The 27,984-nt window shown below is 35.6% G+C and overlaps 1 protein-coding gene across 1 annotated transcript in view; it reads left to right on the top strand.

The window, feature by feature from the left end:
• The first annotated feature begins 656 nt into the window (after positions 1–656).
• Fig4 (FIG4 phosphoinositide 5-phosphatase) overlaps positions 657–27,984 on the top strand; it is a 105,847-nt gene continuing 78,519 nt past the window's right edge. The window contains exons 1-6 of the mRNA XM_076859851.2: positions 657–897; positions 11,297–11,395; positions 13,608–13,731; positions 19,776–19,932; positions 25,046–25,096; positions 27,659–27,807. Coding sequence (XP_076715966.2) covers positions 832–897; positions 11,297–11,395; positions 13,608–13,731; positions 19,776–19,932; positions 25,046–25,096; positions 27,659–27,807 — 646 coding nt within the window. The 5' untranslated portion in view covers positions 657–831. The remainder of the gene's footprint in view (positions 898–11,296; positions 11,396–13,607; positions 13,732–19,775; positions 19,933–25,045; positions 25,097–27,658; positions 27,808–27,984) is intronic.

Here is a 27,984-nt window from a genome sequence, read left to right as displayed (position 1 = left end):
TACGGACATTGTTTATTTATGTTCCCACACTAGTGGAAGAAACTTTATTTTAACCTAGAACAGTCAGACTCAGACCCCAGTGCTCTTCCACCCTGTTACACAGTCCCATTTTAGAATGTACAAATGGTTAGTTTACCTCAGGCACAAAAGGTGGCAAACTACAAAATTTACACTTTTAGGTGATTTAAAAAATTTTTCGTGGATCATACATCCACTGAACAATATGCATTTTTGCCGACTCTCAAAGGATAAAATAGGCAATAATCAGAAGAGCAGGGAAAAAAACGACACTCGGTGAAGGACCACCTGATAGCAAGTTTCCAGAAAAACAAGAGCAGAAGTAGGCAGGGTGTGGGGAACAGACTAATTTGTGAATGGATCTACTCTGCAACTTGGAGAAGAGGACTCACAAGAAGTAACCCAATCTCAAACCCTCCCCCTTTTCCAAAGAGACAAGATAAATGGGACTCAAATCCCGGAGATCTTTTTTTCCACGTTTCCCTTTGCCCACACCAAAGATGTCGCCTTTGGCTTCCTCCCTCAGCAGTACGCAGGTTATGGGAATCTCTGCACACCCTCTCTATGGTATTTCCTCCAATTCCGCCCCCTTGGTGCCTAGGGCGGGACTTGACTGGAGGCGGGGCGCAGGAATCCGGAAACACCTGAGCTGTCGCCGGTCATCTAAAGCTTTAGTGGTCAGTTTTTCTCAGCTGGACCTGGGGTCCAGGGTCAGAAGTATCTTCTCGCCGGGTCTCCTCGAGCCGTCTGGTGACTTCCACGACCTGATCCGCGGCCTGGTGCCCTGTCGTGGGGGCCCCATTTGCTTGGGCCATGCCCAAAGCCGCCGCCCCCATTATCAGCGCCGTCCAGAAGCTGGTTCTGTATGAGACCAGAGCTGTGAGTATCCGGAGCCGCCGGGTGCGAGCAGGAGGAAAGCAGCAGGCCGGGTGGAGTGGGGTCCTAGGGCAGAGGTAGCACCCGTCTTTCCTCCCTCCTCAGTTCCCGGATCTCGGTCAAAGACAGCCTTGGAGGAAGCTAACCGTTTTGGCCTGTGCCTGGGGGTCATTACCCTGTTTGCATACCCAGGACACTGCTGCGTTTGCATATACATACTTCCACTGACAAGCCCTGGCTGGAACACGTGCAAACAGGTGCCTGAGGTATCTCAGGAACTGGTGACGAGGTTCTGTACGAGTTACTGTATTCTCAGCTTTCAGAAAGTCTGTTAAAGTTCTCTAGTTCACGAGTTACTGTAGAGGCAGGGATACGAAAAAATTTTCGATGATGACTCGGTAACTTTTCTACTTTCCTATTCCATGGTACATCATTACTGTGATTGATGTTAATTACATCCACTTTTTATTGCTGGCTTTTTGGTTCTCTCTCTCTCTCATTCAAAAGGAAAGAAACTTACTTTTGTGTGCTAGTTTGTTTCTATAGCATTATCTTTCTTTTCACTTGACTTTATTTCCACTACTTACAATGGCCACTAAACACTGAATAAGATCAGTGTTTTTACAATTAGGTTGCTAATTACCAGTTTAGGGGATGGTGTTTGTAGAATTTAATACATTGTTATTTCTGTGGTTGGAAAGCAAAGTTGATAACAGTGTAGATTTTCTAAATTGGGGTACCACAATGATATTATGGTCTGAGTTTAAAATTACCCACCTCTTCGCGACAGTATTGCATATGCTGAATACTTGTTTAGTACTCTACACTATGCTGTAAAATGTCTGTAAGGTGCTTTCCTTGAACCTTGTGTTGTCTCCATTGGAAGAGTACAAGAAGTTACTTACCTTGAAAGTTTCTCAGTTATAACACAAGCCTAATAATATGTTTACCTCTGGTCATGAGTATAGACTCATTGATTCTAAAGTATTTTTTTTTCTGACTACTTCATTTGATTGGAACCAAACCAGAAGATGAAATTATCTAATATACTGTATTTACAAGTATCTTTAGTTCTCTGAGGAGAGTCATGAAGAAGTATCATTTTGACATTTGTTTTAGTCAGCTTTATCCACTGCTGTGACTAAAAGATCAGACCAGAACAATTTAGGAGGAAAAATTTATTTGGGGGCTCTGGGTTTCAGAGGTCTTGATCTATAGACAGCAGGCTCCATTCCTCAGGGCCCAAGGCTGGCATCATGGCAGAAGAGTGTGGTAGAGGGAAGCAGCTCACATGATGATCAGAAAGCAGAGAGAGGGGCTCCACTCTCTAGATACAAAATATATATCCTTGCTGGATTTGTGGGTCAGTGGTAGAATGCTTGCCTAGTATGGGTGAGGTACTGAGTTCAATCTTCAGCACCACATAAAATAAGTAAAGGTATTGTGTCCATCTACAACTTAAAAAATACAAAAAACCCAAAATATATAATATATAATATATTTAATAATATAATGTATTTAAAATATAATATATTTAAAGCCATAAATTTAAAAATAGTCAAAAATCAGGGGTTGGGGTTGTAGCTCAGTAGTAGAGCACTTGCCTCACATGTGTGAGGCACTGGGTTCGATCCTCAGCACCACATAAACATAAATAGAGGTATTGTGTTCATTTACAACTAAAAAATATATATAAAACAACAAAAAAATCTAATGACAGATGGGGAAAGTATTAGTAGCCCAAACAACAGATAAAAATGCAAAAATATTTAATAAGTAGTCTGAAAAATAAACGCCCAATGTAAACAAGGAAATGAATAGATGATTCACCATAAAAAGAAGTATGAATTATTCAGTTTACTAATAGTTAAAGCAATAAAATGAAAATAGGTTCCCATTTCTTACCTATATTAGAGGAAAGATGAACTAAGGTAATTGGCAACATGTATTTGAAAGAAATGGGCATTTTCATTTTGGTTGGTGGAAGTGTATTAATTTGCATTAATTGTTTATTAAGGAATTGGGAGATGCATTAAGGAATTGAAGAAACAGTGGGCAAGATGGCTGTTTCTCATTCTGAGCTTTCATTTGGAATAATAATTGGGTTCATATACTCCTGAGGTGACGTTCAGATGGTCATTGTTACCTATGTTTAGAGGTGAATTTTGAGAAATATTTGGAGTGGAAAGGAAGTATTTTAGTAGAGAGCATGCAGGAGGTATAGTTCTGGTCTGTGCAGGACCAGTCCCCTCCCAAATTTAGCTGTTCTCTCTGGTACCAGGCACCCTCATACTGCCCTTTGGCTCCTGCCCTGGTCTTTATCTGCCCTGTAGCCCAGCCTAATTTAGCCTGGACCCTCATATAGTTCAGTGCAAGTCGGAATTGTCCATAGGAGATTTAGCAACATTAAGTATCTTGGGTAAAATGGCAGTTTGCCTTAGGTGATTTCCAGTTTACAGGTGCTCTCTTGCTAGTATGTGATGCTGGAAGTCTTATTAACACAATAAGTGACTATTTCATAACAAATTAATTTATAGTGGTTTACTTTAAAGTTGGTAGCCTAACAGAATGAGGGCTGTATGTATCTATGTGTTTTGTCGGGGAATGTTGTTAGGATAATCTTGACTGTTATAGTTCAGAATTGTTTGTTTGTATATATTTATTCCTGCCTTATTCCAACAGATTTAAGAAAATCACCTGCATCACACAAAATAGAACAAAATAAGTAAGAACCATATCATGAGAAATGCAACTTGCTTAATTCATTTTGAATGTATAATTAGGGAACAAGAGAGAACAATGCAGTCCACAGTTGATTGAGAAATCGAAACAGGATGTCAATTGGGAGAGAGAAGTGATATAGCAGGTTTAGAAGATGTGGTCGAAGGTGACAAAGTTTCTGTTTCTATAGGAGCTTTGAACCATTCCCATCAGTAAAGTTCTGACTTTTTTTTTTTTTTTTTAAGAGAGAGTGAGAGAGGAGAGAGAGAGAGAGAGAGAGAGAGAGAGAGAGAGAGAGAGAGAGAGAGAATTTTTTAAAATATTTATTGCTTTTTTTTAGTTCTCGGCGGACACAACATCTTTGTTGGTATGTGGTGCTGAGAATCGAACCCGGGCCGCACGCATGCCAGGCGAGCGCACTACCACTTGAGCCACATCCCCAGCCCCTGACGTTCTTATTTATTTATTTGGGTATGGGAGATTGAACTCAGGGGCATTGATCACTGAGCCTCATCCCCAGCCCTATTTTTGTATTTTATGTAGAAACATGGTCTCACTGAGTTGCTTAGTGCCTTGCTTTTGCTGAGGCTGGCTTTGAACTCTTGATCCTCCTGCCTCAGCCTCCCCAGCTGCTGGGATTACAGGCATGTGCCACCCCTCCCGGCTAAATTCTGATATTCTAACAGGTGCATCCCTTTAGGCTATAAGACTCACTTCCCCTTTTCCAGATATACTACCCATTATTGGGATTGCTGGATTAAGGGAGGCAGCAGGCCTACGATATTATGAGACTGTGAGAAGTAACTTCAAGATGTTCTTTAAAAATAATATATTTAATCTGAAAGTTCACATGAAGTTTAACATCAATTGAAGCTGTCATACAACCTAAAATTTCTTCCCTTTCAAGAAGGCTGATTTTTCCTCCCTCAGATGAAAAGTGAATGATTAATTAGCCTGTCATTATAAAAGGAGGTAATAATGTTAGTAGATTCTAAATTTCCTATTAAATGGGTTACCTATTATATTCCATTTGGATTTTATGTATATATTTTAGAAACACATTCATCTTAATACCAATCACCACTGTTAAAGTTACATACTGATATTTTAAGCTTTTCCAGAAAGATGACACTCAACTTTTAGAAAAGAGCCAGCTCAGATCATCTTCTATCTTAATGTGTGTTTTAATGTAGACTTTTTGTTTGGTATTCTAATTCTCTACCCCGACTGCTCTCAAATCAACATGCCCCAACATACCTATAAGCAAACATTTGTTCCAGTGGGTTGATTTCATTTGATTTTGTTTGTATGATGAATGCATGCAGACAGATGCATGCCTTCATTTTTCTGCTTTCTTTCTTTCCTTGTTGCTCTTGGGCATTTTATTTATCTTCTTCACCTTCACCATTTGAACTGGAAACCCTTGACTTTTTCAGACTTTGCCAAAACTTGAGATGACCTTTCCTTCATCCTACAGTTCCTAGCTCTTACTATGAATTTATAATAAATTTAATCCCAACTTTTCCCCAGATGTGTAAATCTCCTCTCAACACATTCACACACCGGACGTATGTTATAGGTTTTATGTTCTTGAAGCAGTGGCTCAAATCTGGACGGGCTGCTCCCAAGGCCTGTGGCATCACTGCCATCCTGGGATGTCCCTTCACTATCATCCTATTTCCTATTTGTGATGACTTTGTTTTCCAGGATCATATAGTTTACTTTATGCCCTCATTTTGGTGAAGCACCTCCTTTAGTTGCTTCTTGAAAAGGGCTTATGGAGGGAATTTTTTTGAGCCTGTGTATGCCTAAGAACATCATTATGCTATCCTTAGTTCTGGTTGATAAATTAATGTTGAATTAAAGATTGAAATGAATTTTCCCCTAGAAATTTGAAGGCATTATGTCCTTGTCTTCCACCTTCCAATGTTGCTCCTGAGAATTTCTAATGTTATTCTGTTCTTGATCTTGAATTTGAAGCCTATTTTTTTTTTTTTTTTTAAGAAACATTTGCTACCTCCTTTTTGTCCTCCTCTGATTCTCCAGAGGTCTTGGGTGCCACAAATTTCCATGCCTTTTGGTGGTTCTGTGATATAAATTGGATTGCTTCTTGACCTTTCCACTGCCACTTTAGGATTCAGCTTTCTTGGGCACGCTTCTCAGTTTCAATTTATTACTATTTTTTCTGATGTCTCCTTCACTCCTTCTTTTGCCCTTAGAGCTTGTGCACATTATCAAACATAAAAAAGAACTTACTGTGTTTGAGAGGAAAAAAAGTGTTCTCTCTCTTTTCTTTATCCAGAATCCTACCCATTTGCTCATCAGCCAGCTCTCCTATGGATTTTGTCCCCACCCCTCACTGAGACTGTTAGGCAAGGCCACACACAAGGTCCTGTTGTCAGATGTCCTGGGTGTTTCTCTGTCCTGACTTCTCAGTAGTGCTTGATGTGTATATGCCTGCTCCCTCCTTTTCCAGATGATCTCCCTTTGCCTCAAGGAGTCCACCCTGGGCAGGAATTTCCTAGTCACCTGTCATTTTTTCTCAACTGGTTCCTTCTCCATATCCAGCCTCTGGATGATGGAGTTTTTCAGCTCTGGGAGAGTGCTCACCCCACCCAATGCATTTCCTCAGGCTAGTTTTTTGTTTTGTTTTGTTTTGTTTTGTTTGTGCCTTGATGTCTGTCTTTACTTTCCCTATTGGGTTTTACACATTTCACTGGCTTGAAGTTCAGTATATGTGCTGGTGACATCAACTGAGATCTCTCCAATGAGATCCAGATTCACATACCTGTTCCCACTTGATCTCTTTAGGCATGTTGTGAAGAGGACTCTTGTTTTTCCCTGTTTCTTCTCTTATCATCTCTATGTTGATAAATGGTACCACCTTCTGGCTCTTGCTCAAACAAAAGTAATTAAATTTATTATTCTCTTTTCCAATCCAATCCATCAACAAAATACAGCTCCAAATATGTATTTGGTTTATTTTTTCTTCAGATATCCAGTCCAGTGCTTGGCACATGTGAGGCATTCACTAGTAAATGGTCAGATAAATGATGTGAATAGAAAACAAGTTAGTATAAACCACAACAAAAAAGTGGGGTCTTTAAAAATGTTGAAGTCAGGAAAAGGATTATTCTAGATTAAAAGATACAAAAAAAGACCTGGTAATCAAATGCAATGGATGATCCTTAATTAGATTCTGGGTTTTTAAAAGCTAGCTATAAATATTATAGGGATACTAAGGGAAATTTGAATACGAATTGTATATAGATAATATTATGTCAGTGGTATAATTATGTGGGAGGTCGGCCTTGTATTTAAGAAATATAAGTAGAGGTTTCTAGGGATGATGTGTTAAGATACCTGTATACATTCTGAATGGTTCAGAAGAAGCTTTTATTGAGAGGGAGGGAAGGAGGAAGAAAAAAATAACAAAATGTTAATAGTTGGTGCATCTAGGTGAAGGGCTTATGGATGTTCATTGTACTGCTCTGTTATCTTGCTATAGGTTTGAATTATTTTTCAAAATAAAAATTTGGAAAAATCAGAAATCAAGAATTTAATGGAAAGATATTTCGGGGCAATTTTTAAGCCTCAAATGCTGAGATCAGTTTTGAAGCATAGTATTAACTATAACAGACTCTAAGGTATACATAGTTACAGTGTTGCCATATTCAATAGGGAGTAAATAAGAGTGAGCAGAAACTAGGCCTTTCTGGACTTAGCAAAAAATCGTGTGAAAGTAGATTTCAAGTTCCCGCCAGAGGGCGGTGCAGACAGTAATTCTGCTGAACACAGCAGGCCCACCAAAATCTGTGGTTTTCTTTCCCACACAACTAACTCCACATGAGGTCGCTATTCTCTGCACAAAACATTTTTAGGGTTCTTAGATCATGTAGACCAATTTAGAAGAAAGAATATGGGTATTATTCTGCTTCCCATTTCTTTCTTCACACTTAAATCTGTTTCTGAATTCTGTGGATTCTAGCTTTTGGCTGCTCTGATTCATGGAATCTTTGGAAGGATCTGGATATGGGAGGTGCAGTTCTACATTCCTTTGTGTACTCCAGAGGCCACTAAATATTTGCCAACAGCATATCAGGATGCATGTCAGTCTTTTTATTACAAGCTGCCAAATCATAATTTTATGCAGTTATTCTTTAGATTTCATAGGAAATACAAAAATTCTTGGACTTTCATTTGGGGATTTTATCCCCTTTAAAACTGTGATGTGTTCCTTACTGAATGGTTGATTTAGAAAAGCCATCTTCTTAAGATGGGTTAATATAAATGTAGAAAATTACCCAACAAATTAAAAGATTACTCTGTGGTAGTTGATTGTTTTTCCCCCTAACACTTACCCATGCCTGTGGAGTCAGAATGCATCTAGTAGACTAGGAATTAAAAACCACAGAGGTTATTAGAGAGTTAGCCTCAGGCTCTTAAGGTGCTTATAATGAGATGTAGTGGGAAGACAAGCTCCAAACAATTTATACCAGGCCTTCAGAAGTTAAGTATTAAATTCAGATATAAATAAAAGTGCATTGAGGTGAGGGAGATAGATATATGACTAAGGATTTTTACAGGTGAAAATAGGAGCTATCACTTGTTCCATCATGGCTAAGTACACAAAGTCCTGCTTAGAGGTCATTCAAAGCTAAACTCGGCATCAGAATAACTCTAGCCTCTCTGCATGCCTCTCTCTGACCAACCCTAAATGAATTAAATGTCCTTTCTATGTTTTCTCTGCATCTAGTTCACACCTCTATTATAGTATGTTATTTGTGGTGGCTAATTGCACACTCATCTCTCCCAAGGATCAAGGCTAGTGACCAAAAAATTGGTGCATTCTCTCATTCTAGTTTCTGGTCATGTATGAGATTTCCTCTCTTTAGGACACACACTGTCACTTTCTCTCTCCCTCTCACTCTCTCTTTTTGTCTTTTTTTTTTTTTTTCAAATAAATGGCATAGACTCACTGATGTCTTTAAGAGGAGAGAAAAAGAACACCTGATGAGTGCCTTCTTAAATTTGAACACTGTACTCACCCTGTGAGGTGCTTTGTGAGCATTTTCTCAGTTCTGTTCCTCTAACAGATGAGATGCAACAAGCTTCTTCCTCTTCTAGGTCTTTGCCCTTCCTGTTTCCTTCCCTGGGACCTGTTTTTTTTTTTTTTTTTTTTTAAGTCCTCAAGAAAGTGACTCTCTTTTTTGCTAACAATTATGAATCATTTACAAATCATTCTTCTGAATTTTATTAGGTTGGTTCCTTGCTCCTCTCAATAGTGGGTTGAGCCTAAGGAACAGGAATGACCTGACTCCTCACTGAGATGGACCTCTTCCTTTTCTCCCTGTTTTCTTGGCCTTTTTAGCTACTCCCTGGGACATGGAATCTGTTGCTGGATGACCCAACTTAGTACTAATTATTAGTATAATTACTTTATTTCCACCTCTTCTAACTGGTAGTGTCATCTGAACCCTGCCTCTCATTGGAGAAGAGGCATTAAGTCTTTTGGTTGGCCTTCTTCTTGATGCTGGACTCATGTATCATCTCTTAACCTACGGTTTCACTCTTTACATTCTCTAAGTAGATCAGATCTTTATAAGCTGATATGTAGTCATGGGTCACTGAGCAACAGGGACAGGTTCTGAGAAATTCAACATTAGGTGATTTCTTTGTTGCACAAACATCAAAGTGTGCTTACACAAAGATAGCTATGATGTCATTAGGTGATATAATCTTAAGAGACCACCATTGTTTACAAGCTCCATGGTTGGCCAGAAAATTGGTGACCAAGTTATGTGGCACATGACCACATACTTAATAATAATTTTTTAAAAACCCATCTGTTTCTACAGATTTAGAGTTAAGACAGTATAACCAAATATTCATATTCTGAAATAAAATCTTAAAATCTTACCCATTCTTTTTTTTTTTTTGGTGATACTGGGGATTGAACACAGTGCTTTGTGCATGTGAGGCAGGCACTCTACCAACTGAGCTATATCCCCAGCCCCCAAAATCTTACCCATTCTTGATGACTCAATTCTATTCTCTACTCTTCCATTTTTACATCTATAGTAACCTACATGAATCTTTCTTGTCCTGATTTCTTGTGGTCTACATTCTTCAGTTTGGCCATTAATCTAGAAAATCATATTTGTTATTTTCATTGCTTTGTGTATGTATACCTTATATGAACAATAAGATGGTAAGATGAAAGTTGATTGTGGCAGTTGTCTTTTCAATTTTTGCAATGTTCAAAACATGACACTTTTTAAAGGGCATATTAAAAGCAAAATACCATTAAGTAACTTATTTTTGTTAATGAACTTTTACTACTTTTCCAAAATTAATTTAAAAATAATTCATCCATGGGCTGGGGATATGGCCCAGTGGTAGAACGTGTGCTAAGCAAGTGCAAGGCTCTGGGTTTGATCCTCCTCACTACCACCCCCCCCCCACACACACACACACACATAAATTCATAATAAAAACTCATTTAGTTTTTCTTAAAAACATTTTTATTACATATATGATTATTTTCCACATTTTTTTTTGCTGGGAGCCATCAGCCAAGTAGGTATGACAAATTCCTTGCCAGCTTACTCCCATGCTGTCTAGTGGAAGGACTTCTGAAAGGTGACCTTGCTCAAGGACCAGGGCAGGATCCGTGTTTAGGGTGTTCCCCCTTTAGAATAGGGCGGTTTAGCATAATAGGAGATTAGGGTGTTCCCCCTTTAGAATAGGGCAGTTTAGCATAATAGGAGATTAGGGTGTTCCCCCTTTAGAATAGGGCTTATCCTGCTGCTGAGTTCCTGTTGAGTGCTTAGGGTCAGACAGTATATTTTGGGAGACTGAAGCCCATGCGGTGTGGATTTGGGAGAGAGTGGATTTTGGGCAGAGTAGTGGATTTGGGAGAGAGTGGATTTGGGCAGAGAACGTGGATTCCCCCAGAGCGTGTTTGTAGACGGCCGGTGTGAGTTCGGGAATAAAGAATTGCTGTTTGAATCTACAAGCTGTGTGGAGACTCGTGATTTGTGCCCAGCCAGAGACTGCGGCATTTTTTATTCATTTATTGTCAGTATTTATTTAAGTGGGCTAGTGTTATTGTGTTTAGATATAAGGCTCCAAGGATGTGTTTCAAGAAGGAAAGAATATTAGACAATAACTCAATATAAAAGACCATTTGGGAAAGTACAACTATTTTAATATTTTACAGGACTTTCATGTGGACTTTTATACAATTTCATACTTGTATAGAATTTTTTAAAGTTTTATTGATTATCAATATTTTAATAGCTATAGTTGTCTAAGCTTCCTAATTACATAGTTAACTTTCTAATTCTTATCAGAGTTGCTTCTTCCTGGCAAAGCTTAAACATCAGTCTCCAATCAGATTAATTTCTAATTTTATCTTATAATTAAATTCATCTGACCTGGTTACTGGGTGTATTTCAGACATAAGACTGATACTTATCATGAAGCCACTAAGAATATTTCAATTTTAAAACTGACCTTTTGGAATCAATCTTTCTTTAAGGTGTCAGTTATACTTAGCAGAAATATTCTTTAAAAAGTAACCTGACTTTATGAATGTATTTTCACAACCTGTGTGGTAATAAAATGTGTATAGGGCAAACTGCCTTAAAAAACTAATGATATTCCTTTTTATTTATAGAGATACTTTCTTGTTGGGAGCAATCATGCAGAAACAAAATACCGTGTCTTAAAAATTGACAGAACAGAACCAAAAGACTTGGTTATAATTGATGATAGGGTAAGTAGCTTCCAAATCTGACTATAAGCAGGAATTTTTGTAGGTGTGTTGTTAAAAGGATGTGAAATAGCCTTTAGTGATATGTATATTTTAGTGATATGTATTTTTATCACGGATCTTAAGTTACAATTATTTTTCTTGGTTGACTAGATTTGAACCTCTAATCTGGTTTCTTGAAATTACTAATGTCAAAAATTATGCTAAAATTATAATTTGTCCCTCGTTTTGATTCGTTTTTGAAAGCACACTCTTCAGATAAGGTAATGAATATAGTTTCTTAAAGAGTTGACGTTTTAAGATTCCAGTGTAACTTAATATTGTATCTGCTGAAGGGAGATTATCTATTACTGTGTTTGAGTATGATGTTACTACAAGTCAGGGAAGACTTTTATCCTTTAGACTTACTATTACACTGTTAAAAATCACTTCTAGTGATTTTGCCTTAGGGGAGATCCTTCCCTCTCCTTCTCACCCCCCCTTCCCTGCCCCCACCTCCCCCCCTTTTCTTTCTACTTCCTCTTTTTATCTCTCTTTCTCCCCCTCCCTCCCTTCACTTTTGTTTTGCTTTTTTTTTTTTTTTTCTGTACTCTTTCTCTGCACTGCCCCCTCCCCCTTATGGTAGGGGACTATGTCGTGTGGGACTGACTATGTGCTTATATAGTTGTGTCCATCCATCTTTCTTTCTTCCTTCCTTCCTTCTTTCCTTCCTTCCTTTCTTCCTTCCTTCCTTCCTTTCTTCTTTTCTTTCCTCTTCTCTCAATCCCTCCCTCTCTCTCTTTCTCTTTCTCCCTCCCTCCTTCCCTCTGTCCCTCCCTCCCTCCCTCACTCTTGATCCTATCCCTGATGCCAATCCAATAATGAGGACATGGTTTAGAGAAAAAGGAAAGATAAGGTTTATTGCTTCTTACAAAGGAGAAACATAGGGAACTTCTGTCCCAAGGCAGTGATTCTGCCCATCATCAGGCACAGGAGGCTTTTATAGAAGGTGTCCCTTATTTGCTGATGCTGGCTTCAACCATGTGATCCTCTTGTCTCAGCCTGGGATTACAGGACATTTGGCTCTCTTTCCTTCTTTAAATGATGGTGGCACCTCATGATATGAGACAGGATTGGAGAATTGGAACTTTTTTTCCTGGATGGCTGTCAAATCTGCAGTAGGACACATCTGTCCATCCCGCAGTAGAGGATCTCTAAATGATCTTTAAGGAAAAGATGGAATTGGAATAAAAGAAGTGAGTTCCAGAGACTCTTACCATGAGATCAAAACTCTCTTTCTTCCACTCTTTTTTCTTCTGGGAAATGAAAACCCAAAGTTTAAATAAATAATAATAAACAATGCAAGCAGAAATTTGAAAAAAAAAAAAAAGTCACCTCCAGGACCTCTTCTGATGACTTGCTATACTCTGAAGATATATCTGCTCTTATCCAGATATTAAGTTATCCAGAGTCAGGAATACAGAGGCTTAATTCAGGTGGCACAAAAACATGAAGCTGTTAGTTAAAAGTGAAGTACAACGTAGATGTGTTAAATAGTTAATTTTTAGCTTTACAAATGAAAGAATTTAACTTACCTTTTGTGTTAAAGTTCCTGTCTATGAATATTTCTCAATACATGTGGAGTCCTGGTTTTGCAAACATATTACTAGCTGAAATTTAGAATTCACTTTCATTAAACTCTTTATGAAACTATTCTCTGTTATAATAATTTTGGATAAGTTCTTTATTACGAATTCCTGGGAATCCATTCCCCTCCCCATCTGTTTGGGAGTTTTGATTAATGGTTCTTGGCTTTATTTGGTGGTGGGACTAATTGGGGGACACTTTGTAGGCCTTCTCATAAAAATGCACATGTATTTAAAAATTTTCATTTAGTTTTAAGGGATTTGCCTTCTTATTGAAATATGTCTGTGAATCTCTTAAATCTCTGCATCTCTGGATCAGATACAATTTTAACATTTTTTAGTGTAGCAATGTGATCCAATAATTTTATTTTATAATTAGAAATTAATTTAATATTAATTAGCAATTACTTTAGCACTAATTGCTAATGTTAAAGAACTTGTTGGCTTTAAAAATTGTAGCTTAGTCATACATTACTATATAGTTGTTTATGAAATAGCTAGCAATTCATGTAGACAACTTAATTTTCAGGGGTAAATAAATAATCTACAGAGTAAGCACAACCTTACAAATTACACATGCTTATTTTCAGCATGTATATACTCAACAAGAAGTACGGGAACTTCTTGGCCGCTTGGATCTAGGAAATAGAACAAAGATGGGACAGAAAGGATCCTCTGGGTTATTTCGAGCCGTCTCAGCTTTTGGTGTTGTTGGTAAGAAATCTGCCTTCCTCTTCCTTTTTTTTTTTCCCACCCTCACATAGACTACTTGAAGAGAGTTTATAAGGCTATTTAGCTTTATAGTCATAACCCATCACCTGTGTTTGTTTAAAACTTCATTATCCATCCATCAAATATCATTTGTATAGAATCTGATTATGTACTTAGCAGAGCTTAGTTTTATCCAGGAGACATACAAAAGTGTTTTTGGGTCTGTCTGGCTCATTGTGGAATAAAAAAGTAAAAATTAGCATGGACTATTAACATCAGTGTCCTGCTTTTCAGAGCTGGAATAACAAATACATTAACTTTAAAATTAACAGAAATTTCTTCTAAAGACAAGCTGCAGTGATGAAGTATCATAATCCCCTTCTTTAGATGATAACTGCTTTCTTACCGAGAAGCTTTCTTTATACTCACAGACCATCAGAAACTTTGCTGTTAGAAATTATAAGATAAAACATTCCACTGTAACCTGGATAATCTAATTCACTCTGATGCAGACAAGTGGGTTTAATTTACAACTCAGGTGCAGACTTCAGATAAGGGGTCACTGGACATAATACTCTATGATATGCTAACTCTGTTTTATTCAAGTAAATAGGACCCTGGATCTACTTCATAGTTCAGAGTTGATATTACTCTCTGTAAATACAGACTGCTTTAGTTTGTGTTTTTTAATTAAACTTGCTTTAATATTAAATTTTGACACCCTTTACCTTAGTGAGAAACTCTGAAGTTCCTTCATTGTGGTGGGTCAGTAAACCTGTTCTTACTGTACTATGGGTTTGTGTCTGATTGGGGTAGGACATAGGATCAAAATAAATGTACATGAAGCCATTCCAAGATTATAATTAAAAACCAAGGTGTATAAGTTTACTTGTATTGCAGATTTCATAAGAAGTAGATAGCTTGGTCCTGGAATGGCCGGGAAAGATTTTCTGGAGTAGATGAGACTCAAGCTGAACCCTGAGAGTGGAATAAGAAAGATATGGATAGAAGTAGGGAATTGAGGAGGGATTCCAGCAGGAGTGACAGCAGAGGGACAGAAATGAAGATGCTCATTGGAGCTGGAATGTTGGGGGATAGTCAGATGAGACCAGATTATTCAGAGCCATGTGAATAACACATTTGTGAAATGATTAGAACGGTTGTCTTCCATTCTAAAGCCAAAATGTTTTCTCTGCTAACTTTCAGCATGCTTTATTTGTGGACATTCTCATTGGAAAATGGCATAATCTATAGGAATCTAGAGCAGTGCTTCTCAATTCTTTGTAGTAAAGGACCAGCCTAGGTTTCATAGAATATATGAGAAATTAGTGTAAATTAGAAATTAATATATGAGAAATTGAAAAAATAGTTATGCTTGATAGAAGATTCTTGGTTGACAGGTTTTCTTTCAGTGCTTGGGAGGTGGCATCATCCTACCCTCTGACCTCTACTTATCAGCAGTCAGTTGTATATGACTTATTTGAGTTTCCCTAGAAGTGATTTCAGGCAAGGGCCACTAAGACCCAGGATTCTTGACTTATCATGTTAGGACAGAGCCTCCACTCTGTAAGTAGGGACTGGGTAGAAGAAAGGACTATAGACCTCAGCCATACTTGCCTACAGTGGAGCTTCTGCCACACAGAGCTAAACGGAAGAGAAGTGCTGGTGGTCTTTCTCTCTTGAGCAGAAACTGTGGTCTAGACTGGGAACTGGGGAGAGAGGAAGGAGCCTTGTCCTCTTGGCTGTGCCTGCCTGAAGTGAATTGCCTGTTATTGGGAGAGGGTGTATAAGCAGACCATGATTCAAATGCCACAGACTTGCTGTTCTTACCAAGACTTAGTAGGTTCTCTTGAATAAATATTTCTCCATTTGCTTTATACCCTTAGGAAATTTCTGGAAACTTTCTGTGTTTTACTAATTTTCACCAGTATGGTTGTTTCCTTGGGGAAGAATTCTGCTAAGCTCCTCACAGTGCTATTTCAGAAGTGAAACCTTCCTCCCCACCACCAAGAAAGTTAGTTTTAACTCCAAAAACAAAGTATTGGGAGCCATTTTTTTTTTAAACAAACTACTGTGCTGAGAACTAAATGCTACCAAATATTAATGCATATGGATCTCTCTTTAATCACTGATATAGAACATATACATTTTAATGATTTGACATAAAATATAACTTTATTTTTCAACTCTCTAATATAGATTGAACATCCTTAAACCCCAAATCCAAAATCCAAAGTGCTCCAAAATCTGAAATTTTTTGAGAGCTAACAGAACACTCAGGTGGAAAATTCCACACCATAAAACTTCATTTTATGCACAAAATTATCAATAATATTATCTAAAATTGTTTTTCAACTGTGTGTTTAAGGCATGTGTGAAATGAATATATAAATGAATTTCATGTTCAGACTATGGTCCCATTACCAAGATATCTCAAAACTCAAATTTTCCAAAATCTAAAAAAATCCAAGTTCCAAAGCATTTTTAATAAGGAATAGTCACTTGTATTCATAAAAAGCTGAACCATTCCACCATTATGTATAATTATAATGCACTAATAAAATATTTTTTAAAAATCGCTGTGTAACAAAAAATTTTAAAAAGCTTAACTATTACTAGAGGAAATGGCTTTATGGCTCCTTGTGTTTTATAAATACTCAGGAGTCAGGTTGGCAGGAGAAAGGTTTATTCAAAACAAGTTTTAAGGAAGATAGAGCAGAATTTTTCGTCTTAAATCTCCATCTTTAGGGAATTTAAGAGCATGAGATTTTAGAAGAGAAGGTAGATTAGGATAAAAGACAGGAAATACACATATGCAGATTTAGTTATTCAGAGATCATGTCAGTCTTAATTTCCTTAGCATCTGTCCTCAGCATGAGGAATTTTTTTTTATTCTTAGTGTGAGGAAGTACAGGATGCAGAAAAACAGGTTACCAGGAAGTTACCCTTAATTTCAGAGGGAGTCTGTTTTATAACTATCAGAAATGATGTTTATAGATTTCATGAAGGATATGTAACTTACTGAACTCATTGTTTTTCTACCCAACCTCTTCACTTTTCGGGGAATTGGTACTATCTCCCTCTGCCCAATCTAAATCACCTAGTTCTTATATAAAATGGCTTACAGAGCATTGTGACTTTGTTCATTGGCCATAGTTCATTTTGGCCCAGGGCTAGGCACTTAACCCAAATTAGGTCAACCCTAGTCCTTTCCTAGGAATTCTGGAATTGAATTTAGTCAAAGAGTCAGTTTCTTCCCAGTGAAGCTTTTGGTGGAAAAGCTTAAATTTGTCAGTAGCGGTTTTCCACCATATGATTTAGAGAAGTAGAAGAGTCTGGTCTGTGGAGAGAGACAGAGGAATGGGATCAATGTTCAGAGGTACTTCTTGACTGTTTTCTGTCAGTTAGTCACATATTTGCCCAAGTGTGTCATGAATCACTTCAGTATCTTTAATATAAATTTCTTTTTAAATTTGAGTTGGCTAAAGTTGAGTTTTACCACTCATAATCAACAGTCTGTGAAATCCCAAAATATGTTTCTAAAAACATTTATTGGTAATTATTTTTTTAAAGAAGGGGAAGGAGATTCCTTGAGAAGAATCCAAAAAGGTATCTCATCAAGATTAACATTATACATTAGCACAGAACTGGAAGGTTCTGAGAATTTATGTGGGTTTTTTGGGTTGTGCGTTTTTGAGCCCAATATTTCCCAAATTTATTTGCTCATATCTACTTTTCTCTCCCTGGAACCTACTAACTAGTATTTCCTGGAGAACACATTAGAGGAAATGCTCTGTAGATACTCATATTGTACCTTTAAATGAAATTAGACACCCATGCATCTGTGTGCCTTGTCTGCATTCTTTTAGTGAATTGGCTTTGACATATGAAATATATCCTTGACACTGCTGGAGAATACTCCTAAGGTTATTTCCTTTATCACATACCTTTTTATGACAATTCACTCTAGAATTATCTCCCAGTTCTCAGAACTAGGATGGTTTCTTCAAGAAACTGATTTGATTTTTAACTTTGGTCACTGTGTATAGTATAATTTTATGTGTATTCTTCTATATTATCTGTTAGAAAATGCAGAGGAAAATGTGAATTCATAGAGCCTTAAGATATATTCTGACATATTACTTTTATTCTTGGCTTCATTTTACTATTTTTTAATGTTTTTCTTTACTATAATTTCCTCCTTAATATTTATCACTCTTGTGAGTATGTATGTGAGTAAAATTATGGCAGAACCCTTATAAAATGTACCATCTTAGTCATTTTTAAGTTTACAGTTCAGCAGTGGTAATGAGGCAGAAAAGTAGACAACTCATAGGTAGATAGGACAAGGCCCTCAGAGAAGAGAAGGAGGGAATGAGACCTTGCCATTCTACAAGGAGACAGCAGGCCTGGAGAACATCTTGTTGCTGCCCCTGACATCTTCAACCACAATGGCTCCTCCTTAGCTAGAATATCCTGTCATTGCCCCAGACATCTTGGACCCAATGACTCTTCCATGGTTACCCCAACCCCTATCCTTAATAACAGATAACCACAAAATCTGCCTCTACCCCAAGTACTTCCTTTTGTGCCAATAAACCCTATCCCAACTCTTGTGCTAATAAAGGCCCAGAAAGTACTTTGCTTCAGATTGAAGACGACAAAATAGAGTTGATTGGACCATTTCAGAATCCTGTACCCACCAATCACCTACAGGGACAGACCAAGCTCATAAAAACTCCCAGACAACAGACACCTATTGACATCCTTCTCTTGGGATCCCTCTGTCTTTGGGAGCTCTTCCTTGTGCTTTGCTCTCACCCTGTGTTCATGGATTTCATTCTACAAATTTATAAGACAGAGAACCCACCATCCATGCCCTTTGTTACGGTAATGATCCAGTGACACTTCTGATCCAGTGACAGTAGAAATGGAACTGGGCCAAAGAGCATGAGCACATAGGCAAAGCCTTAACTGGGGATGGTTTACCTCAAGGAGAGGAGAGACAACACTGAGAACAGAGAGAAAAGGCTATTTCCCAACTAAGGGGACAAGTCTTTTATCAGGTTACTCAGTTCTGGTTTTACAAGTGGCTCCTGAAAAAGTCTTTATCACATGAGGGGGCAATCTCCATTTGTCTTATGAGATGTTTATCTACCAGACCTGTGATCCTGGATGGGTGATTGCTCCTGCTTGCATGTGTAGGGAGCAGTCTCATCTTTTTGTTTTTGGTACCAGGGATTATTGAACCCAGGGCGCTTTACCACTGAACCACATCCTCAGCCTTTTTTTCCCCCCTCAGCTTAGGGCCTTGCTAAATTGCTGAGGCTGGCTTTGAACTTTTGATCCTCCTGCCTCAGCTTCCTGAGCCTGCCGGGATTACAGGCATGCACCAATGTGCCCGGCAAGCTGTCTCATCTTGAGGTTATCTGCCTGGAAAGTGTAGGACAATGAATAAAAAAAGCTTGAAGGTGGCAGTTGAATGTCTCTGTAAATTTGAAAATTCCTTAGTCACTCATATCATGGTGTACTCAAAGGGGAACAAGACAGGTTGGGTAAATTTGAGCTAATAAACCTCGTATCACCAGTTTTTAGACAGACATTCTGTGAGTAACATGCCTATATGCAGAAGGCCTTGGGAATGTATCTGCAATCTGTTCCTTTGGTATGTCTTATCTAGTAGCTCTATATACCTTATTGTGCAACACATCTCTAGAACTTTTCATCTATGCAGAATTGAAAGTTTATATCCATTGAACAACTCCCTTTAATCCTGTGTACAGCTTTGCTTAAGGCATCTCAATCCTGTTTGTATTGAGATTAAAGGAATTAATGAATTAAGTGAAATTGTTTACATTAATATTTTTACGTGAGATAAATGACTGTAAGGTTATTTCTAGATAATAATTCTAAGATAACCAAACAAATTTATGACTTTAAATGAGATAGAAAATGTGTTAAAAAGTCTTTGGCCTCTTAAATATGTATCTAAAAAACCTTACTATATTTACAAAACATTCTATTTATTTTTCTTTTTTGTTGTACAGGTTTTGTCAGGTTTTTAGAAGGCTATTATATTGTGTTGATAACTAAAAGGAGGAAGATGGCAGATATTGGTGGTCATGCAATATATAAGATCGAAGATACAAATATGATCTATATACCCAATGATTCTGTACGGATTACTCACCCTGATGAAGCTAGGTATGTACTAGTGGTAGTAACTTATTATTATTATTTTTTTTAATGAGGCAGGCCAATTAGAAAACAAACTAGAATCAAAAGATTCCAAATGCTATATATGAAGGTCAAATGTTGGCTCACAACTTTTGTTCCAGGCTGTGAAGGCTCCATTATAATAATTGATTCAGACAAGGACACAATGGTTATTATTTGCAAACAGGAAAAGGTAATTTGTATAATTAAAAAGAACAGACATACTTAACCAAATGATCAAACTTAGCATCACCAATAATGAGATAAAACTAGCATTATTTGCTTCTTATTGTGAAGCAATGGGAAAGACACAGATTATCTTAAAGTTTTTTTTTTATTTGCTGAAAATATTTCACTTGAATCTAAGCATGATGAAATGAGACAAATTTATATTGTATGAATTTTTTTTCAAGACTACTGGCCTGGACTCTGAAATATCAAAGTCATCAAAGACAGAAAAAAAAACCCCAAAATTTTAGTATTGACTATTCGAGATTTTAGAACAGAAATGACAGATGCAGCATGTGAATGTCAATTAGATCCTTGGTTGAAATGTACATGTGCATGCGCACACATACACAGGGCTACAGAGGACTTTCTGAGGACAGATTTTGGAGCATTTCAGATTTCAAATTTTCATATTAGGGATATGCAATGAAATGGTTTTGAAAAATAAAATGTGCTTGTGTATTTAAAGAGAGGGCTCTAACTGTGAATTCAGAAAAGGGGCTGGTGTTCATTGTACTATTTTCTCTCCAATTTATTTATTTTTTTTGTAGATTTGACATTTTTCCAAAGTTTTGGGAAAAATTATTGAAGACTTGGGAAAGTAGAGGAAATTAATAGATTCAAAATTATAAAGTTTCAATTCATTTAATATTGTAAGTGTTAAAATGAAACAAAGGTATATTTATGTTTTAATATAGTAATAGTTTAGATTTAAATTATGCTGTGTACTTTTCATAGTGTTGTTTTGATACACAAACCAAAATTAAAGGTGGTGTGACTTTTTTGCTTGAAATTTTGTTAGATTAAGGTTTCCTGGATTCTTGTGATGTCTTTGTTATGATTTAAAAAATAATTTGTTGCAGATGAAGATAGGAACAGTTCAACAGATAGATAAAGTAGATCTTTGTCTTACACTAACTGAAAAATTATATCACATATACCTAATAGACTGGAGTTGTATATTAATTAAAAGTGAATTAGATAGGCTATTGCACATGAATCAAGGGATGGGAAAGAGTTGAAGAGGTTTATATAATTAATAAATGCCATCTTTATGATTCTTTAGCCAAAAATAGTCAAACAAATTGTTTGGTTCTATGTAGAAATTTTAGTATCTTTAATTTTTTTTTTTAAAGAGAGAGTGAGAGAGAGAGAGAGAATTTTTTTTTTTTAAATATTTATTTTTTAGTTTTTGGTGAACACAACATCTTTGTTTGTATGTGGTGCTGAGGATCGAACCCGGGCCACACGCATGTCAGGAGAGTGTGCTACTGCTTGAGCCACATCCCCAGCCCTAGAAATTTTACTATCTTTAAAGAGAAAAAATATCTTATTGTTTTATCCAAAATAAAATACAATTATATTAATACCTCATTATAAGTGGAACAAAGTAATATTATTTGATAAACAAAATGTTTAGCACACTTACAAAACTGTATAATCCAATAATGCATTTAAGTACAAATATTTGGTAAAATATTAGTAAATTTTTACCACTTTAAAATATTGCTAGGAAAAATTATGATCATTTTAATATTTACAGGAAATAGAGAGTAAAACTTTAAAAGCATTGCCTTTAATTACATAAGGAACAATAGAGATATCTACCATCATAACTAATAGCCCTAGCCAATTCAATAAGACTAGAAAAATAAGGTATAAAGCTTAAAAAGGAGGGGCTGGAGTTGTAGCTCAGCAGTAGAGCACTTGCCTACAATGTGTGAGGCACAGGGTTCGATTCTTAGTACCACATAAAATAAATAAAATAAAGGTCCATTGACAACTTAAATAATATTTTTAAAAAAGCTTAAAAAGGAGGCACATTATTATTATGTAGACATGATGTAGAATATTTTCTACTTGAAAAATATAAGAATATCTACAAGCTCTCAGAACTAATGAAAAGGTGATTGAAAAAAAATATCAGCATGTAAGAACCAGTAGTGTTTTCATACATTGGCATTATCCAACTAGAGAATTTAATAATGACCCCATTCACAACAGCACCCAGACACATAAGCCACCTGGAAATAAACACAACAGAAGCTACACAAAACCTTATGGAGAAATTTAAATCATTACTAAAATATATTTAAAATCCCTAAATAATTGGAAAGATGTCCCTTTGTTCATGAATGAGAAGACAATGTCATAAAGATTGCTTTTCTCCAAAATTAATTCATAAATTTAATGTAACTAATCAAATTCCAGAGGATTTTTTAAAAATTTAAATGACAAAATTATTTTAATTTTCATATAGAAAAGCAAATGTCTAAGTATAGTTTAGATAATAATTCTAAAATAGAAAAACAAGAAGAAATAAACCTAACCAAACAGCAAGACTTATTATAGTAATGAAGATAATCAGTAAGTATAATTAAGATAACCAGTTAGTAATATGCTTGGTATTGGAGAAGGAACTAACAATGATTGATAAACAGAGTCGAAAAAGTCTAGAAAAGATTCACTTTATGTGGTAAAATGGCATATGAGAAGAGTGAGCACAACAAATCATTGGGGAAAAGTCAGGCTAAATGGTGCTGGTTTTAAATTTGGACAAAAATAAATTAGATTCTAATCTCTGACAGTACTCAAGAGGCAATTCCAGAAGTTCAAAGACAATTTTAAGGGAGAAAAAGAAAGTATTTTTATGATCCTAAAAGGGAGGAGGATTTCACAAATAAAATTTTAAAAAAAGCACTAAGTATAAAAAATGACATATTTGATGCTTTTTATATTAAAACAATATTATAATCCAGACAGATTTTGGGAGATAAGCTAAAGTCTGAAAGTCTAATAAAGATTAGTATGTAGACTATCTGAAGAATTTTTACAAATTAGTGAGAAGATGATAACCTAACTGAAATGGTTAAACGTTAGCTAACAAAAGAGATGCTGAACCTTGCTAGTAATTTGGGAACTGTAAATTTAAAAAGGTGCCATTTCATTCTCACTATATTGGGAATAATTAAAATATCTGTTGTTGTCAAATGTTAGCAGAGATAAAGGAAATGAATTTATGCTATGAGTAATGTGAATATCAGCAAGTTATAAAGTTATATTAATTTGGCCCCTTAGGAAGACAATTTGACATGTTCTAATAAAACTGAAAATGTGCATTATGTATATGCCAGTAGTTCTGCTTCTATATACGTGCCCTAGAGAAACTCATACAAGTGTATAGAAAAGTGGTATGTTCTTGGCAGCATTGTATCTTATAGTGGGAAACTAGAAAGGAATCACTCAAGGAATGGATAAATAAATGGATAAATAAAATGTGGCATGTATTATATGATGAAGTAGCAAACATCAGTTTAAGTGAACATATTAAATCCTTAGCTTTTAACATAGTTACTTTAAAAATTGAGTGGGAAAAAAGGGTTTCAGAAGAATATACAAAGTTTGGAATGATTTGGGCAAATGTATTCAACATAGTATAATGCTACATGTCATTTAGAAAAATTTTATTTATTTATTTGTTCTTTTTATTTATACATGACAGTAGAATGTATTTTGACATACCACACATACATGGAACATAATTTCCCATTCTTATGGTTGTACATAATGTGGAGTTACACTGTTCGTGCATTCATATATGAACATAGGAAAATTATGTTCCATTCATTCTACTGTCTTTCCTATTCCCATCCCCCATCTGCTGCGCCTCCTCCAATCTAGTGAACCTCTATCCCCACCACCCCCATTGTGAGTCAGCATCCACATATCAGAGAGAACATTAGGCCTTTGGTTTTTTGGGATTGGCTTATTTCGTTTAGCATGATAGCCTCCAGTTTCATCCGTTTACTGGCAAATGCCATAATTTCATTCTTATTTATGGCTAATATTCTATTGTTATATATACCACATGGATAAAGAAATTGTTATATATACCACATTTTCTTTATCCATTCATCTATTGAAGAGCATCTGGTTTGGTTCTATAGCTGAGCTATTGTGAATTGAGCTGCTATGAACATTGAGCTACATGTAATTTTAAAGATGTCTGTAATGGGGTAGAAGTAATGGCACACAAGGACAGAAGGGTTCATTCATGTCAGTAACAGAAAAGTGGTAGCCTTTAGAGAGAGAGAACAGGACTGAATAAACAAAGGGGATTTTAACTCTTTAAAGTATGTTTTAATTATTTTGTTTTTAAAAAGTTGAAGTGAATATAAAAATGTGAATATTTGTTTCTCTTGAGTGAAAGGCAGGTGGATATTCTATAATTTTTTCTTCAGTTTAAAAACTTTCCAACTTAGCCAGGCATGACATGCCTCCAATTCCAGGGACTCAGGAGGCTGTGGCAGGAGGATCATAAGTTCAAGTCCAGTTTCAGCAATTTAGTGAGACCCTGTCTCAAAATTAAAAAATAAATAAAAATAAACAAAAGGGCTGGGGATATAGTTTAGTGGTAAGGCTCTCCTGGGTTCAATCCCCAGTACCAACAAAACAAAATAACTTTCCAATTTAAAATTATAATGATACACAAATATCTGATTTTTGTTACACTCTTCTCTCCATCCTCAAAGTATTTACAAAACCGCACTGTAAAAGTGAAAACAGTTATTTACTGCTATCTTGCCATCAGTCGAAATGCCCCACACATGTAGGTGTATGATTTTGCCTCTGACAGGCATAATCAGTGACGAGGAACGAACTATGAAGTTAAGAGTCTTTTAGGGATGATCAGCAGATTTAGAGCGGCTTCTGATGAAATCTCTATTCAGGAATGGCTTGAATTACCCATTTTAATGAGTGTTTTACTAATATAAATATATATAAGCATATGTTATATATGTTATAAGTATATATAAGCATATATATAAATTTGTATCATCTGAATGTTTTTACATGCTTTGATTTTTTTAAGGTATCTACGAATATTTCAAAATGTGGACCTATCCAGCAATTTTTACTTTAGGTAAGTTGTAACTTAGTTTTGTCTCTATTAATAATCACTTAAAGTTTTACATTATTTTCCAAGGGGTATAAATAAAGTGAGAGCACACAGTAGCACTTCCTTCATTAAAAAAAAAATAACCAAATTATTTTATTTAAAAGCATTTAAATGTACTTATTCCTTTTAAAAATCTGATATTTTGAAAATTCATACTGGGAAGTGATATTGACCAAAATATATTGTTATATTGTGTCCATGTCCAAATATGTAACAATCAATCCCACCATTATGTACTATACCAATAAAATTGGAAAACAGAAAATTCAAATGGATAAACTAAAGGGTAGTCTCACTATAAAGGTTATTTTTTTTTTAGATAGGACTTGATGTGTTTTAAGGAAATATTTTTGTTTTGCAGTTTTGAATTAGAAACATGAACTCTGCATTCAGCCAGAGAGTTGTAACAGTGTCACAGTTCAATTTTCACTGAATAATCTGGCAAAATTAGGTGCAAATAAATTAAAAATAGGATAACTATCGCAATACTGACATATTACTGGTGCCATCTCAGATTAATAATTTTCCTGGAGAGAAATTAAGTATATATGAAAATACCTCCTAAAAAAATATTTTAGGAGGGAGAATATGAATCCCCATTAGTAAAGAGACATTTTTGGACATATATTTATGGTAACCTAACAAGCAAACCAACCAATCCAGGGATAGTCTGAATATCAATAATTAAAGAACAGGCAAGTAAATTATGGTATAGCATTATGATAAAGTGTTACACCACCACTGATGTGACCAATATGTAGATCTAGTAGAAAGAATTATTGTGATAGATGGGAGATTCTGTCTGCTATAATATCCAAATTAAAAAATAAAGCACAAAATAGCATGTGCTAATAAGAACCTCAGTCATGAGAACTGAAAGAGAACCTAGCACATTTGTAGCTGTTGGTATTATATAATGAGAGGGTAATTTGCATTTTTTAGAAATTTATTTTTAATTAATAGATTAATCGCTTGTTTATGAAATAAAAACATGTCTACTATGTATACTGTTTGATGTCTTCATTTATGTAAAATTAAAATTTGTTTTAATAATCACAGAGTGAAGGGCTCCTAATGAAATAATTTTCATTTCTGTAAATATTTGTTTTGTTTTGTTTTCTAATGCTGGGGATGGAACCCAGGGCTTCACATGTGCAAGGCAATGTTCCACTGCTGACTTATACCTCCATCCCCATAAATATTTATTGAATGTATATTTTTCTTGTATTTTATCATCTTCTTTTTAGTCTTTATTGCTGATATTATGTTTATAATGTCTGAATTATTTCTAAAATTCAGTGGTATCATTAAAATTGATCTTCATATTTCTCGGTTTGTCTTCATTAAGTCTTTCCAAAAGTAAAAATAATGAAGATTAAAGTTTTTGTGCCTCATCCATAGTCTTTTAAGAAGGGTATACTATATCCTTAAGATTCAGCTAGAATAAAGCAATTGTTTAAAATAGGAAGAACTGATTGTTAAAAGTCAGAAACCAACTTCTTTGGTTCTTTTTTAATATTTATTTTTTAGTTTCTGGTGGACACAACATCTTTATTTTATTTTTATGCGGTGCTGAGGATCGAACCCAGCGTCCCACACATGCCAGGCAAGCGCGTTCCACTTGAGCTACATCCCCAGCCCCCTAGCTTCTTAATATAGCTTTTATCTCTTTAAGATTGTCTACTATAAAATGAATGGAACCATCAAGAAAATGTAGTAAAGTTGAATTTCATGAAACTGAAATCAGTTTCAATTAAATTATGTAAATAAATTTAAAAAGAAAGGTGTTTGATTCTCCAGTCAGAATTGTAATCATCTTAAAATATTACTAAAATATTTTAAAAACAAATTGTATTAACCTGAAGTATTCAAAATACCTTTTGAAATTCTGTGCCAAAAATATATTCTAGAGATACTCATAAGATTGTTAATTATGTGAAATCAGAACTGTAACAGGTTTCTTTTGGCCTTATTTGCATAGACTTTTATAATTTTTATAAGGTTTTACTCTCCTGAAACATGTTTCACTGTAATGGCTTATCTTATATGCTTATTTTTGTTTTTTTTTATTTAGTCATTATACTACCAATAATAATTAATATAATCATTTTGGCTCATGTGTAAACTAGTGTTCACAACCATGCACTATTGTAGTGGATATTGTAATAACTTCAGGATCCCATCAAAATACATATGAAAATGTGACCCTTATGCATAAGACCATGAATGTACATTGATTTCAGCATGAAGCAATAAATGTACATTGTGCAAATCGATGAATATAAGTTACTCACAATGTGTTATTTATTTTTACTCATGCAAATATCTTTAGTCATGCCGTGAGTTTTTGAATTTCCAATCATGTTCATATTTTGCTATTTTATAGTGCTTATTTGAACAGCATTGCTTCTAAGTTGAAATAACAGGTGCTAAGTAATTTAGTTCACAGATTTTAATTCCATATGGGAGCAAGATCATGAAACGTGCTTTGCTTTTGTAATTCTCAAGTTAAAATTCTCTTCTCAGTTACAGCTATGATTTGTCTCACTCACTTCAGTATAATCTTACTGTCTTGCGAATGCCCCTGGAGATGTTAAAATCAGAAACGACCCAGAGTCGCCAGGAGAGTTTTGACATTTTTGAAGATGAAGGATTAATTACACAAGGTGGAAGTGGTAGGTGCTTTTCAGCATATTTAATGTATGTTAATGTGGCGTCCATGAAATGGCATCTCATTAAATTTATTCACATTCCTCTCATTTCTCCATCCCTCAGTGCTCTTTATCTTTACATGGGGTTGTTTTAGATTCATGAACTTGACCAATTCATTTTTATAGAGATCATTAATCACC

This window comes from Callospermophilus lateralis, chromosome 6 (genome assembly GCF_048772815.1).
Source record: "Callospermophilus lateralis isolate mCalLat2 chromosome 6, mCalLat2.hap1, whole genome shotgun sequence".
Lineage (NCBI taxonomy): Eukaryota > Metazoa > Chordata > Mammalia > Rodentia > Sciuridae > Callospermophilus > Callospermophilus lateralis.
The sequence above is the reverse complement of the archived record's forward strand: the minus strand, read 5'-3'. Positions and strand labels throughout refer to the sequence as shown.